Source organism: Bacillus rossius, chromosome 13 (assembly GCF_032445375.1).
Source record: "Bacillus rossius redtenbacheri isolate Brsri chromosome 13, Brsri_v3, whole genome shotgun sequence".
Classification (NCBI taxonomy): domain Eukaryota; kingdom Metazoa; phylum Arthropoda; class Insecta; order Phasmatodea; family Bacillidae; genus Bacillus; species Bacillus rossius.
The window spans coordinates 16,544,308-16,559,097 of NC_086340.1; the positions used below are offsets into that span (position 1 = coordinate 16,544,308).

At 40.7% G+C, this 14,790-nt stretch overlaps 1 protein-coding gene across 1 annotated transcript in view; it reads left to right on the top strand.

Moving 5' to 3' along the window:
• Positions 1-14,790, top strand: part of LOC134538600 (potassium voltage-gated channel protein eag) — a 267,476-nt gene that overhangs the window by 241,929 nt on the left and 10,757 nt on the right. Inside the window, exons 10-13 of the mRNA XM_063380027.1 lie at positions 329-755; positions 3,146-3,345; positions 9,273-9,525; positions 12,258-12,454. Of these exons, the coding sequence (XP_063236097.1) occupies positions 329-755; positions 3,146-3,345; positions 9,273-9,525; positions 12,258-12,454 (1,077 nt within the window). The remainder of the gene's footprint in view (positions 1-328; positions 756-3,145; positions 3,346-9,272; positions 9,526-12,257; positions 12,455-14,790) is intronic.

Consider the following 14,790-nt stretch of genomic DNA (forward strand, 5'->3'; position numbering starts at 1 on the left):
ACGATGTTTTGATTACGTATAGTTATGCAGATAAATATTTTGAAGAAATTCAGACTCAAATAATTATTTTATGGTAACTTTTTTAAAATCAATATAAATTGGTTTTTCAATTTACTAGCTTTTTTAATAATTTCTGAACGTGAGTTTTGATTGTAAACGGAAGCTAGAGAAATTGCCGAGGGTGCTACAGAGCTGGATTCTTGCTGGGAGACCCTTAGGGAACGCCGTGCAGACGGGCGTTGTAGTGGGCGGGGGGTGGCAATTGGACTTAGGGAGGGCGGGCGCCTCGTTGTTCGGAGCCTGGCTCACCGCCAGGTGTTGTTTCCAGGGCATCGGGAGCCTGTTCAGCGCGCTGAAAGTGGTCCGGCTGCTGCGGCTCGGTAGGGTCGTGCGCAAGCTGGACCGCTATCTCGAATACGGTGCCGCCATGTTGATACTGCTGCTGTGCTTCTACATGCTAGTCGCGCATTGGCTCGCGTGCATCTGGTACTCGATAGGGCGGTCGGACGCCGACAACGGAGTTCAGTATTCTTGGCTGTGGAAGTTGGCGAATGTGACGCAGTCGCCTTACTCCTACATCTGGACCAATGACTCGAGCTCGCCGCCCGAGCTCATCAACGGGCCGTCCAGGAAAACCATGTACGTCACGGCGCTCTACTTCACCATGACTTGCATGACGAGCGTGGGTTTCGGCAACGTGGCCGCCGAGACGGACAACGAGAAGATCTTCACCATCTGCATGATGATCATCGCAGGTGAGTTCGACTGCAGCACTAATTTTCTTGTCCCACAGGTCAAGCCCAAACTGTTCGCAGTCTTTCAATTTATTAGCTTCTATAATACACGATGGACGTTAATTTTTATTGTAAACTGAAGCTATAGGAGCTACCGAGGGTGCTACAGAGCTGGATTCTTGATGGAAGACTCTTATGTAATGCTATGCAGATGAGCATTAAAGTGGGTGGGGGTGGTTGTAGCTGCAGGGAGAGTAGACATCTTGTTGTTCGGGGACGGCATTGGTCAATGTGGTACCCGTTTTATGCAAGTTGACAAAACAATCTGTGGCTCTCCCTCAAAAAATATACGGTGGATTGGGAAAAGTTGATAAGGACATTTTCAGAAGTCTTGTATTGTGTAATAACCAAGGTCAATAGAGTGGTTTTTGCATCCAGGAAAAGTCAGGCAGTGCCAAGAATATTTTTCATGGATGTCCCAGACATAACATTGTGGCGAGTACAATTTCATCTCATAAAAATTACCAACTTTTTCAAGTAACCCGACGAAATATAAGTATTCACCCGGAAAAATTGTTTACAAACACCAGAACACACAACATGTACAGCAAGGTGGAAAATTGAAAAAAAATTGCAGTCCTCAAAACCTATTTGTTTCTAATAAGACAAGCTAATTTTGTAGTTTGTAGCCATTAATAAATATTTTCTATCATTCCAGTTGATGCTGCATGCGCAATATACGGGTAGCAGAGATGAGTAAAACAATGTTGACCACAAGACCTAATTTTGACGTCGCCAGATCCCACAACATATCAGTTTTGGAAGTTGTGGTGTTGATTCGGAAAGGTTAACGATTGCCACTCACAAAGGCAGTCTTCCTGAGGCAAGCTCACGGGTGACTTCCATAAACTTCACATGTAACTACTTGGATTCTAGGTTGAGGCTACAATTGTATAAATGATGGCATTCTCAATGTTTTGGCATGATCCTCCAACAAATACTATTTAGGCAACACTGGCAGAGAATGCTCCTTAGTCTATAACATGGAGACATCATTCTTTGGCAGGTTGCAAGCGATTGGATAACAAATACTTCTCCTTGTTCATAATGCTCTCAGAATCGTCAAAACATTTAATTAATAGATATAAAATGTAACAGAAATATATCAGCCATAGCACATCACAACAATGAAACAGGACATTCGATATCCTTTTAACAAGAACAATTTGTAAATATTTGTAACTATGCCCATAGATATAAGTAATACATTCCAATAAAATCAACACAGTACAGATTGAATGATATTGTTAATTATTTGTTTCATCATTATCATGAATGGACACCATCCAAGAATCAGACACAGTCATGCTGCATCTACTAAGCAGGTTCATCTTGATTAGCCAAATCGTCGTCCAATCACGGCCGCCTACAGGGACCAATCATAGCACGGGTGCGAAGGGCCCTTTATATATGATGTACCAGAACACCCTGCAACAAGGCTTATCGAAACTTCGGGGAACCTCATCATTTTCACCAACATGGCCTCTACCCGTAATCCAAGAGTCAGTTCGAGACTCTGACCTCAAAAGCCTGTGATCAAAACTATCGCAAAGTTTGCAAGCCAAAATAAATATACAAAATCTGAGAAAGGAGCAGTACGGGTCCCCAAAATGTTTTCGTGAAAACGTCGGGTATAAAATCATGACAAGTGCTTCTTAATAATGTGTAATTTAACATTCTATATCTTTAATACAATGGTTACAGAATAGGTAAATCACAATTATATCGCGTGTAGCAAAGGTCTGTGGTAGCTAAAGTAACACACGCTGTATGCCCGATGGGCCAGCTATGTAATATCTTTGCGCAATTTTATTTTTATATTTCCTTTTTGATGCTGCCGTACTCCTCGCATTCGCTCGGCACTGGACTTTTAAGGATTTTTGGATGCCTTTCGACGCGAGCTTTCCTCTGACTAGCATTTTATATAATTCCGAGCATATTTGTGGGTCATACGAGACAACATATTTAATTATTTTCTATTATTTTCAATTTAATAACTATTTTAACTTACATTCCGGTGAATACTTTTAATGTCTCACTTTGGGTTTTAGTAGTGCTATGCAAGCTCTTCACAGTGACACCCGAATCAATGTCCTAACCAAACGCGTTTCCACTGTTCACCAACTTATATCTTTAAACAAAGCTGATTTGTAACAATCAAACGCATGCGGCTACACTGGTACGATGGCAGTCACAGGCAAAACAAAAATACTGTGTGACGAACATCTGTCGTGGGGATCAACAATTTATGACGCACTATTAGTCTCGACCGACCATACAGCAACGGCCGAGTGGACATTTTCGGGTGGAAAATAAGACCCAAAAAAAACAGGCAGTCTGTTGTGCTTCAGCGCTGCTGTACGCCACCATCTTCGGCCACGTGACCACCATCATCCAGCAGATGACGTCCGCCACGGCCAAGTACCACGACATGCTGAACAACGTGCGGGAGTTCATGAAGCTGCACGAGGTGCCCAAGGCGCTGTCGGAGCGCGTCATGGACTACGTCGTGTCCACCTGGGCCATGACCAAGGGGCTGGACACGGACAAGGTAAATCAGGTCAGGCAAGTTCACTCTCCCGGAGAATCTCGCGCCTCCGTCTGTCCTGCCTACGCATCTTCACCCTCCCACAGCTGTAAACAATAACACTGCTGAAAACAACTGCGAACCAGTTTGAGATTTCACTGGGCCACGTGTTTTTCGCGAAGAGATTTTCAGACCTCTCACTTTCTCGTTATTATTTGAAAAAAGAACGGACAGCAAACCTTTTTTTCAACAGTCTTTCCTTTTGGATCATTGGTATAGGAATTGTTGTTTTGGGGCTTCATTTCATCCACTACACGCTAGACTCGACTTGCGTCTACATTGAATCAAACCAATTTAGAATGCTCTTTAGTCCATGAAATGGTGATATTATCCTTTGGCAGGTGGCACGCGATTGGATAACAACCACTTCTCCTTGTTCATAATGCTCTGAGGATAATCAAGGGCATGTCGAGAGCAATGCAGCCCCAATCATGAACGTGATGATTGACGTGATGCAGATGCATAGTACTTCAAGTCTGCTTTGTTACACAATGATTATAGTTTATATATAGTTATATATAACTATAAATAAACTATAATCGTTTGTTATTTTATATTGTGAAGATGACTAGATAGCAACAAAATAATTTGAAAATTTCTGGATAGTGGGGTGTAGTCGGGAAGCAATCAATCAAAACTTTCTCCAACCTAATTTCATACAAGAATATGGATTATTACCTGGAAATTAACACCAATCCTGCATGTTTCAATCTACTGTTAATCAGCTTAAAGTAGTTTTAACATTATGTCAGGCATTCCGTTGCGATCGATAAAAGTTGTGAAGGTTCTTATGCCCGTAGTTTCTTATCCCATCACTTTCACACATTGCAACACATTTTAAAAGATCAGGTTTAAGATTATTAACCAGTTTTATGCCATTCTCTGTGATTGGTGAGGACGTAAATTTCAGGAACGTAAGCTCAGAAGTAAGAACAACTATAAGAAAGTTATTAAATACTTTTTGGCTTCTGGGTTGAGGCCACACCTATATAGTTTACTGCGTGCCCAACGTTTAGGCGTGTCTCGTTGCAGCCATCTTCAAGGGAGACTGACAACTGAAGGTTCTGGTGTTCTGGCACAATAACATCCTAAAATTAGCTTCGGTCAAGACTGCTGCAACAAATAAGCAGATGCATACCAATTGCCCAAACCATCCTACAATCTTGGGATATCTACAGGGACCAATGGCCCTATATAAAAAATACTGTGCCATTAAAGATGGCTGCAACATGGAAAACCGAAACGTAGGAACAACTTGCAGACGTGGCTTCAACATGCAGACAATCAATTGCTGTATATGGCCACGGAAATCTACGATATAAACTATGTAGGGATTAATAAGGGAATATAATTATGTTTACAAATTATATACCATGATAAATGAGAGGGGGGGATAAAATTCAAAGTTCATTAAGGAGGCAGTGGTTAATGTTAATAAAATTTCATTACTCCTTTACTTAGAGGCGACTATAATACAAAATGAGTCCTTGATTCGCCAATAAAATGCGAGGGAAACTCAAACATATCAGCAGTTGAACTACCGACCCAGTTCACCAAACCGAATTTTTTTAAATGGTTTGCAGTGAAATGTCACTGATTTGCAGTTTTTTTTTCTAATTAGTGTCTGACTTTTCCTGCTCTGACGTAGTTGTCTTGCCCTAACAGTAGCATTTTTACCTTATCCGAAAGGTATTGTTTGCTTTTTTGGACAGGCAAATATAAATGTATTAAAATTCAATCCAAACAAAACTTGGCGTGTTAAACGAGGAAGTAAGTATGGATCACAAACTGACAATGTTAAGTAATTTCAGTATTTTTGTGGACTTTTTCGGTCATTTAAAAGGTCGTCCCACGTTGAATCTGAGTGTGTACATTACTTTGACATATTAGAATCATGTCAATTGGAATTTAACCTTTGTTTAAACGGCTCGAGTTGGTTTAAATATAACATTCTTATTTTTTCTATTATATATTTTTTAACTTTCAAAACTTTATTTTAAGTTTTTTTGTGTTAAATAGTTATTCTTTAAGAAGTTAAAATACTTTTTTTTTAAATTCTATATATTAGGTTAATTTTTCATAAATCATTTATGTCGCTGTTAATTAAAGTAAACCAAATCTTTCTTCACGCAGATTCCAACAGCTTAATATAAATATTCTCTCTCTAATTGGTACTTGCAACATTTTTCTGCTTACGGAATGTTAAGATAAACTAGAAATTTAGCATATGCATTTAGTTCACATTATTGCATCAGTTTAAAACACCTTTGCACCTTAAGTGAATAATTAAATACTGATAGATTTGATTAGAGAAAAAAAAACGGAAATATTTGTAGAAAGTATTTTAATTTATGAGTGCATGTCAGATATATTTTTTAGATAGTAAAATCAAAGTTTTATTTATAGTAAAATATATATACTTAATAAGCCGTTCGTGTATATAGAATTCATTTTGTTTTTAAAAACTTTTTTTCGGTGATTTTGCTATTTATTTGAAAATTTGTTTCAAACGTCTCATATGTAGAAAAATATTGTACTTCTTTTGCATGATTTATACAATTATAGATTATTAAGGTTTATTATCCAGAGTTGAATAAATATTACTTAATTTTTCAAACATGCTACACGTAATTTATTTTTAGCGAAAAGAATACGGTATACTGCAACGCTTTAGAAAACTTTTAGAATATCTGCCATATGTAACTAATTATTTAAATATGCTTTTACATTTCAGATATTTATTATAACGTCGGAAACATCAATCAGAATGTAAGAAAGCATCAACTTAACGGTGTATGTCCCATTCCAGACCCTTATTTTATTTTTACGTTTAACATAGTTTAATCTGTAGACTTTTTGTGTGGCCGAACTCCAACTAAATGAAAAAGATATACAGTGTATCTCTGTGATTGCTGAGGGGGTATTTGGTGATCTCCAGCAGTGATTAATGGAATCGCTTCCGGGGTAGGTGTTCACCAGAAGTGATCTTACTGTGGGGGTTCAGCGATCATCCAAATTGATCAAGGAGAACACTGAGATGTCGGGGATTACCAGAAGTAATCATTGAGATAGCTGAGGGTTGGTCGGTGATCAAAATAATTTATCAGTAGGTTCACTGAGGCGATAGGATATCACCAGAATTGTTCAATGAGATCGCTGAGGGGGATCAGGGATCACCAATTGTGATCAATTAAGATACGTGTGGGCATGGGCGCAAATCTGTAGGATTTCCAGGGGGGGGGGGGGCCGTGAATTCTGTGGTTAAAGAATTTTGCGGTAGAGGTCAACCGAAACAAGTATTCTCTGGATGATAAGCTCGTATGTTATACACTTTATTTTTACGTAAGTGATATTAACAATAAAGCAGAGCAACATGTTTTAGTAATTATTAATTAATTACTATAATAAGTGATCTCTCAAACATGTTTGAATAATTTGCTAACCTAAATACATAAAATATCCATAAAAAAATCTATAAAAATAATATACGTGTATATAATGCAAATAGATAACACCCCATTTTCCAAAAGTTTTTATTCTAATTTCAATTTAAAAATAAATTATTAAATTAAAATAAAACAAATATTTAAGGGGGGCTCCCATACAACAAACGTGAAAACAGAATAAAATTTCACAAATAATGTATTTCTGTTGCCGCTATAACAATAAATACAGAATAAAATAAATATTTAAGTGGGGCTCCCATACAACAGACATGATTTTTTTTTTTTGCCGTTTTTATAGATAATGGTACGGAACCCTTCCTGCGCGAGTTCGACTCGCACTTTGTCGGTTTTTTTTATGCCACATCACATAATTACTGCGATTCAAATGCTGTTCCTGAAATTCTTTGTTCACAGTTTTTGATGCGCCCTAAAAATCCAAAGCGCCAAAGCTAATAAACGGATCAACATCAAATGAACGATCGAATCATATTAAAACCCTTAAAGACTACTTTATTTAGTAAAGGCATCAACCAGGTAAAAAAGAAAAAAAAAATTAAATAACAAATGAAAAATCTCGGCGATAGAACTATGAAATTTATCCTACAGCTAATTGAACCACATACATTTCTCGGCTTATATTTAGTATAATCAGTATTTTGGCAGTGAATTATTTAGTTAAAATATGCCGCTTGATTAGTTATTAAAGAGACGCGTTTGCTTCCTTATTAACTTAAATACGGATGTGTAACGTTTAAATACTTCTTTCTCATTCTTACTTCTGTTTACTCTTGCAGTGTTGCGGTTATCAAACAACAAATGCTATAAAGTGATTATCGGCCATGAATTGTGAAAATTATCGTTTGATAATAAAAGGGGAGTGATTTTTAAATTCCATATTGACGAGGAAAAAAAAATATTCCCTGTATATTCACATGTAACGTACAGAGCAGCTAGCCTTACAGAATGGAGATGAGCTAAAAAATTCCAGTAAATGGTATATAAGTTTCAGTTCGTAAATAAACTAAATTCTGCTATAATTACTGTTAAAGTTTTAAGTTATTTATTTACTGGAAAAAATAACGTTGCACAATCACTTAAATAAAATATATTACCTAAATAATAGTCACTACTTATAAAACAATCAAGCTTACCAGGTGAGAATCAGATTCTGTTTTCCGTTTCTTCCGCGTCACGAACTTATCCATGTTGATGTTTGCCAAGAAAGCAGAAGACTGGCGCACACGAGAGCCAAACCACTTTAAAAACAGACTACCTGAAACCTATAATACTGTCGTTTCAGAGGACAAGGTAGTGTGGGTAACAATGGGGAGGAAATGCTAACGGAACCCTATCCTAGCTTCGTCCTTTGGAATTAACGGTTTCTAGGAATTAAGGGTTTCAAAGTTCTCACTGGAAAACTGCATACCATGGCTTTCGCAAAAGGGGTAAGGGAAAATAACTACGGAACTCGAAGGTAGGAATGTAAAGCATGTAGAAGTGTCTATCGTCATTGTAAATAATAATCTCATATATATATATATGTTGTGTACACCATTAACTTTAAAATCACGAAGTGGGCCCCCCCAAGGAGGGGCCCATTAATTCCAGGGGGGGCCCGGGCCCCCCTGGCCCCCCCGGGATCTACGCCCATGCGTGTGGGGGTCGGCGATCACCAGAAGTGAACAATAAGATTACTGTGAGGGTTACGTTATCACCAGAATTGATCATTGACATTGCTGAGGAGAGGGGCAAGGGATCACTAGGTATTGATCAATGAGTTTACTAATGGGGGTAGGTGATCACCCGAAGTTGTCAAAGAGATAACTGAGTGAGGTCAGTGATTAACAAAAGTGATAATTGTGATCGCTAAGGTGGGTAGGTTATCACCAGAATTGATCAATGCGATCACTCCGCTGTAGTTGGGGATCGCCAGATGTGTTCAATGATATAGCTGCGGGGTTTTAGTGATTACCACAAGATTAATGAGATCGCTAACTTGGGTCGGCAATCACCAGAAGTGATCAACCAGGTCGCTCCGGGGTGGTAAGAGATTACCAGAAGTGTTCAATGAGATCGCTGAGGTGGTCGGAAATCACCAGAAGTGATCAATGAGATCGCTGAGGGGGTCGGCGATCACCTGAAGTGATCAATGAGATCGCTCCGGAGTGGTCGGCGATCAACAGAATTGTTCAGTAAGATCGTTAAAAGAGGTCGGCAATCCCCAGAAGTGATCGGTTAGATCGCTGAGGGGTCGACGAACACCAGAAGTGTTCAACGAGATCATTAAAGGGGGTCGGCGATCACCAGAAGTAAACAATGAGATCGCTGAAGGGGTTCGGTGATCACCGGACGTGATCAAAGCGACCGCTGCGTTTCGGGGTGGTGGATCGCCAGAAGTGATTAATGAGATCGCTGTGGGGTGGGTCGGCGGCGACGACTGCGCAGGTGCTGAACTACTGCCCCAAGGACATGAAGGCGGACATCTGCGTGCACCTGAACCGCAAGGTGTTCAACGAGCACCCGGCCTTCCGGCTGGCCAGCGACGGCTGCCTGCGCGCCCTGGCCATGCACTTCACCATGAGCCACAGCGCTCCTGGGGACTTGCTCTACCACACGGGCGAGTCCATCGACAGCCTGTGCTTCATCGTCACCGGCTCCTTGGAGGTCATCCAGGACGACGAGGTGGTGGCCATCCTGGGTACGTCGCGCCCGGCGGTCCGTCCGCTGGACCGGGGTTTACGAAACCACGCAAGGGATGGAAATGCCGTAACAACGCAGCGTGCCAACAATGCAAATAAAAAAAAGGCTCGACACCAAGCCTAGAACATGAAATTGTAAAACAAAAAAAAAGTATCTTTCACAGATTTCTTTTGACAATTTTTATTTATCGTGAATGCAAAATAACATGTTAATGTTTAATATTAGTAAATGTGATATATATGACAAAACGATCACAGAGGGAGTCTGCGTGCATAACGTCTGCTTCTCAAAAAGGTTTTCGGAACACTTCTTTTCAAATATGGCCGTCGGAAAGGCAAGCCTAAACGCAAGAAATCTGGAAGTTGAACAATGCTTGCGTTGCGTTGCCGTGCCTTGCGTGGTTCATAAGCAGGTACTCTGAAACATAGATGCTGCATATTTTATGTCTTGCGTTCTTGCGTGGTTTATGATCCAGGCATAAAAGGCCTGCCTGCTTGGAGACTCAGCCACGAACTGAGATACAGTTGGTCTCACACTTAGGTTGCAGCACAGAGTAAATGGCTCCCACTGTTGCCAGATTGATAATACCTGGGTTGTTAACATTTAAATACCTATTTTGTCTACCATTAACAATTATAGTAACTTTTGAAGTAGTATATAAATGGGGCTTTTGGCATAATTTATTTCTTATGGGACTACGATTTGGTGGCTTACTCAGTTGTGGCTTACCAATCGGAAAGCTTCGGCCATGATTGGTCGTTACCACCGCTTGTGGTTTATGATCAGGCCTTGGCGTCAATTTTAGATGACTCAAAATCCACCATCTTGAAATCCACAATTTTTGAAAAACTGTAATTATTAGTTATAAATTCGGTAATAAATCCCCAAAAACATCACAAAATTCGCTTATTGAAATAATGATAAATTCGATTGATTTCTGTCCATGGTTAGGTCCTTGATCGATCCAAAATTTTGTAATTTCTGGTAAAAAAAAAATATTTATTTAGTAAAATATGGTGAAAAATTCTAAGAGAGTGTTAAAATCCTCATCCAACAGCCGCCAAAAAAGCTGCCGATTCTATCATGGCCGCCATCTTGTTTTCAGTAATCGATACAAGGAGCGCTAGAGTCACGTAGTACACACATCATTTGCTAGAGTGCATTGCTGCCATAGTAGTTTCATTTTTATCCACTATCTGTTGTTGACCCATCATGTCTATTCAGTGGCCAGGCACATCCGGTAACTGGTGGATAGACACATCCAGTCTGTGGTCAGGCACGTCAGATAGACTGGTATGCATGGCCATTTGGGGGTCAGGCACATGTAGTCAGTAGTCAAGAGGTGTAATATTAAGTCACTTGATATACCTTCCAAACATTTCATGTACAATGTTAGAGACTCCAAGTCACAACATGTTGGCAATGAGCTAAGGATCATAAACTATTTGTGGTCATAAAAGATTTTCAATGCTAATTCATGACTGATTTGTTAGGCCATGTACTTTTCGAGAATAGATTTTCAGACCAGACGTATGTTGAAACTTTGTAGCATCGTCTGTGTTGAGTGGTGAGCTGGGTTTATTTCAGGTGCTCATCCACTGTTGGCACACCAATCACAGCCATCCAGTGCGGAAGCAAACGCTTTCTGAATGGCACAGCAAAATAGGGAAATGCCTTCTCTTACGGATAAATATGATTACTGTGGGTCATCCTTAGATGATAGACATATCGTATCACTAGCGACCGATATAAATTTAGGATTCATTTCCCGACAGTCTAACATCCAGTGAAGTATACCTTTGTACCTTTTATGCGTTGGCCCACATTCTCTATCTGTGATCATGATTGGACCTCAGTTATTCAGACACGCTCCTCTACGACTGTGAGCCAATCATGCGCAGCTAGAAGAGAAGTAAGCGAATCAGGAAGTGCCGATCAAAGATAAATCTGCCGATGTAAGTACAAAACTTTGGCAGTGCAAACATAAGGCTTCGAAGTTTAGCCCGATAGCGAACGAATTCGCAAAACTTCGGTTCCATTCTCTACCGATGCTGGCAATATCACAACTTGAAATTATGAAAAAAAAAAAAAAAAAAAAAAAATGGTTGTCTGTAAAGTCAGTTTACGGACGATAGTTTAACGTGACGTCATAACAAAACATTGATGAAATGATTGCATTCTTTTATGAATAAAAATGAATCATTTTGATTGAATTATCAATATTTTGTATGGATACCAAGGAGTGAAATGAAATCTACAATATAATTATTGATATATTTACTTTTATTTGCACTCATTAATTCAAATATGTTTATTACTTTAACGAACAGATTATTTTAACTATAACTTTTACACGTGTTCGCTATTTAACTTCTTCCAATCTGTGTTATTCTGTTAAGGATAGGACGATGATAGGAAAAGTAGGAAACGAATGGGAGTGTTTTTCAAGTTTGATGTGCCTCGAAAAAAGACAATGTGCGTAACGGGACAATGAGTCATCCTTTTACGTGCGTGCAGCCGGCGTTCATCGATTTATTAGACGTTGTCACGTCAAAAAATAGTAAACCAATCAATTGTCCCATTCCTTGGGATTCTTTTGATGGTTCATGTTTACCACGTGAAGTGTTGGCGTGCTGGGTGTATTTGCAGCCCCAGGTCACACGGGTGAGGTCGGAGGATGCACGTGAGTGGCGGGTGAGTGCCGAGTGACTCTCTCTCTCCCCCCGGCAGGCAAGGGAGACGTGTTCGGCGACTCGTTCTGGAAGGACAGCGCCGTGGGCCAGTCGGCGGCCAACGTGCGCGCGCTCACCTACTGCGACCTGCACACCATCAAGCGCGACAAGCTGCTCGAGGTGCTGGACTTCTACCAGGCGTTCGCCAACTCGTTCGCGCGCAACCTCGTGCTCACCTACAACCTGCGCAACAGGGTGAGCGCAGTCGCCCTCCGGCTGCGACGGGCTGCGGCCGCCTTTTGGCGCAGGACCTGGTTGACCTAGCTGACTCGTGGCTGCCTGTGGGTGTGTGGACAGTCGACTCGTGGCTGCCTGTGAGTGTGTAATAGTCGACTTTAGGCTGCCTTTTAGCTTAGACCTAGTTGATTGTGGCGGCCGTTGGGTGTGTAATAGTCGACTTGTGACTTACTGTGAGTGTGTGGATAGTTGACTTGTGGCTGCCTGTTAGTGCGTGGGCAGTTGAGTTATAATTTCCAGTGAGTGTGTGGACAGTTGACTTGTGGCTGCCTGAGAGTGTGTAATAGTTGACTTTAGGCTGCCTTTTAGCATATACCTAGTTGACTTATGGCTGTTGTTGGGTGTTTAATAGTCGACTTGAGACATACTGTGAGTGTGTAATAGTTGACTTGTGACTTTCTGTGAGTGTGTGGATAGTTGACCTGTGACTTCCTGTGAGTGTGTAATAGTCGACTTGTGACTTCCTGTGAGTGTGTAATAGTCGACTTGTGACTTACTGTGAGTGTGTGGATAGTTGACTTGTGGCTGCCTGTTAGTGCGTGGGCAGTTGAGTTATAATTTCCAGTGAGTGTGTGGACAGTTGACTTGTGGCTGCCTGTGAGTGTGTAATAGTTGACTTTAGGCTGCCTTTTAGCATATACCTAGTTGACTTATGGCTGTTGTTGGGTGTTTAATAGTCGACTTGAGACATACTGTGAGTGTGTAATAGTTGACTTGTGACTTTCTGTGAGTGTGTGGATAGTTGACCTGTGACTTCCTGTGAGTGTGCAATAGTCGACTTGTGACTTCCTGTGAGTGTGTAATAGTCGACTTGTGACTTCTTGTGGGTGTGTGAATAGTTGACTCTGAGCGTGCACCGGAGAAACAATTGTGTAATTATACTAATTCAGTGTTAAACTAATATGATTTCAGCATCCTCTAGAAGACTAAACATATTTGGTGACCTCCAGCATACAAAAACAAAATGGCGGACCTAAGATGGCCGCCATGACTACATACTGGCTGACGTTTGTGCTGGGGATCTTTCAGGTTTCACAATGTTTTTATAAATAGGTGTGATTCCATCTGAATATAATTACGTCAAATTTATTATAGGAAAGTTTATAACATATATTAAAATATATAGACATACAATATCAATTACTTAATTAATTAGTTCTCAGATATATTTAAAGAGTGCTAGCCCTAAATTAAATTATAAAAAAAGGTTTCATTAAAAAAATACATAAATAATTTAATAAAAAAATACAAATTTGTTTAAACTATCCCAGTATTCTCAAAGTCCAGATGTGGCGTTTATTTGATGAACTTCGTCTAACGGCGTAGTTTAAGAAAGTTCAGAAAAGGTTAAAAGATACAGAAGCGCCGGAAGTCGGGGCTTCGCTTCCCGGAGATCCATCGGGAAAATGATGCCAGGGCGCCTGTGTGTTGTAGAGAAAGGTTGATGAAAATGCAAATTCGGCGTCCGGCTCTCGGACCCTGTCTGCGAACAGTCCAAATCAAAACTGATCAGAACTTGTACACAGACAGTATACGGGGCAGAAAATGCCTGGAAAAGTTAAGGGGAGGTTGAGGAAAGTCGCGGATCGTCACTCACCAGACAGGGAAGTTGGCTTCTATTTACCGATGCGTCGCCAGCCAGGAACTGGAACCCGCGAATACGCGGCTGGGCATGGATGTTTCTTCATTTCAAAAAAAAAAAATAAAAAATAATAAAATTAACTTTTATGTTTCTTACTGTGCAGACGGACTAAACTACATAAAGAAGATTACAGGGATAGCATCCCTTATTTAAGCGACTACATAATCGGTTGCGGCCGGATGGAAGCCTTGCAGTGTCTCGCCGATTCGCCGATAATCGCAAACGATCCATCTGCAGTCGCGACGCGAAGTGTCTCGCGAAGAACCGCGTCTCGTAATCAAAAGTAAAGGTTCAATCAAAAGTGGGGGGAGGGACTGGGACGTCCGGACCGAAAGGTTCCGAAGTTCCCCGAGTGGGCATCATAAAAAACTCTGACTTTGATGTCTCGAAGTTGGTAGCACTGGAAGACTTTAGCGCTACCTGTTGAGGGGTGTCTGCAATAAAAAAGAATCGACTCGTTCAAGGCGTCTGCTTAAACCAGGGGTTAAAGGGCGCAGTCAGGAGCTGCACTCTGGCGGCCAAGATAATAAGTTACTGTTTCTGCCGCTAGATGTCGTGGGCGGTCCAACTTTGCACACACATTTTTTATGCCAGTCGCCCTTGGAGACGGTCGCTGTCTGCTGGGGTTTATGACCGGTCATTGGTCTTAGGC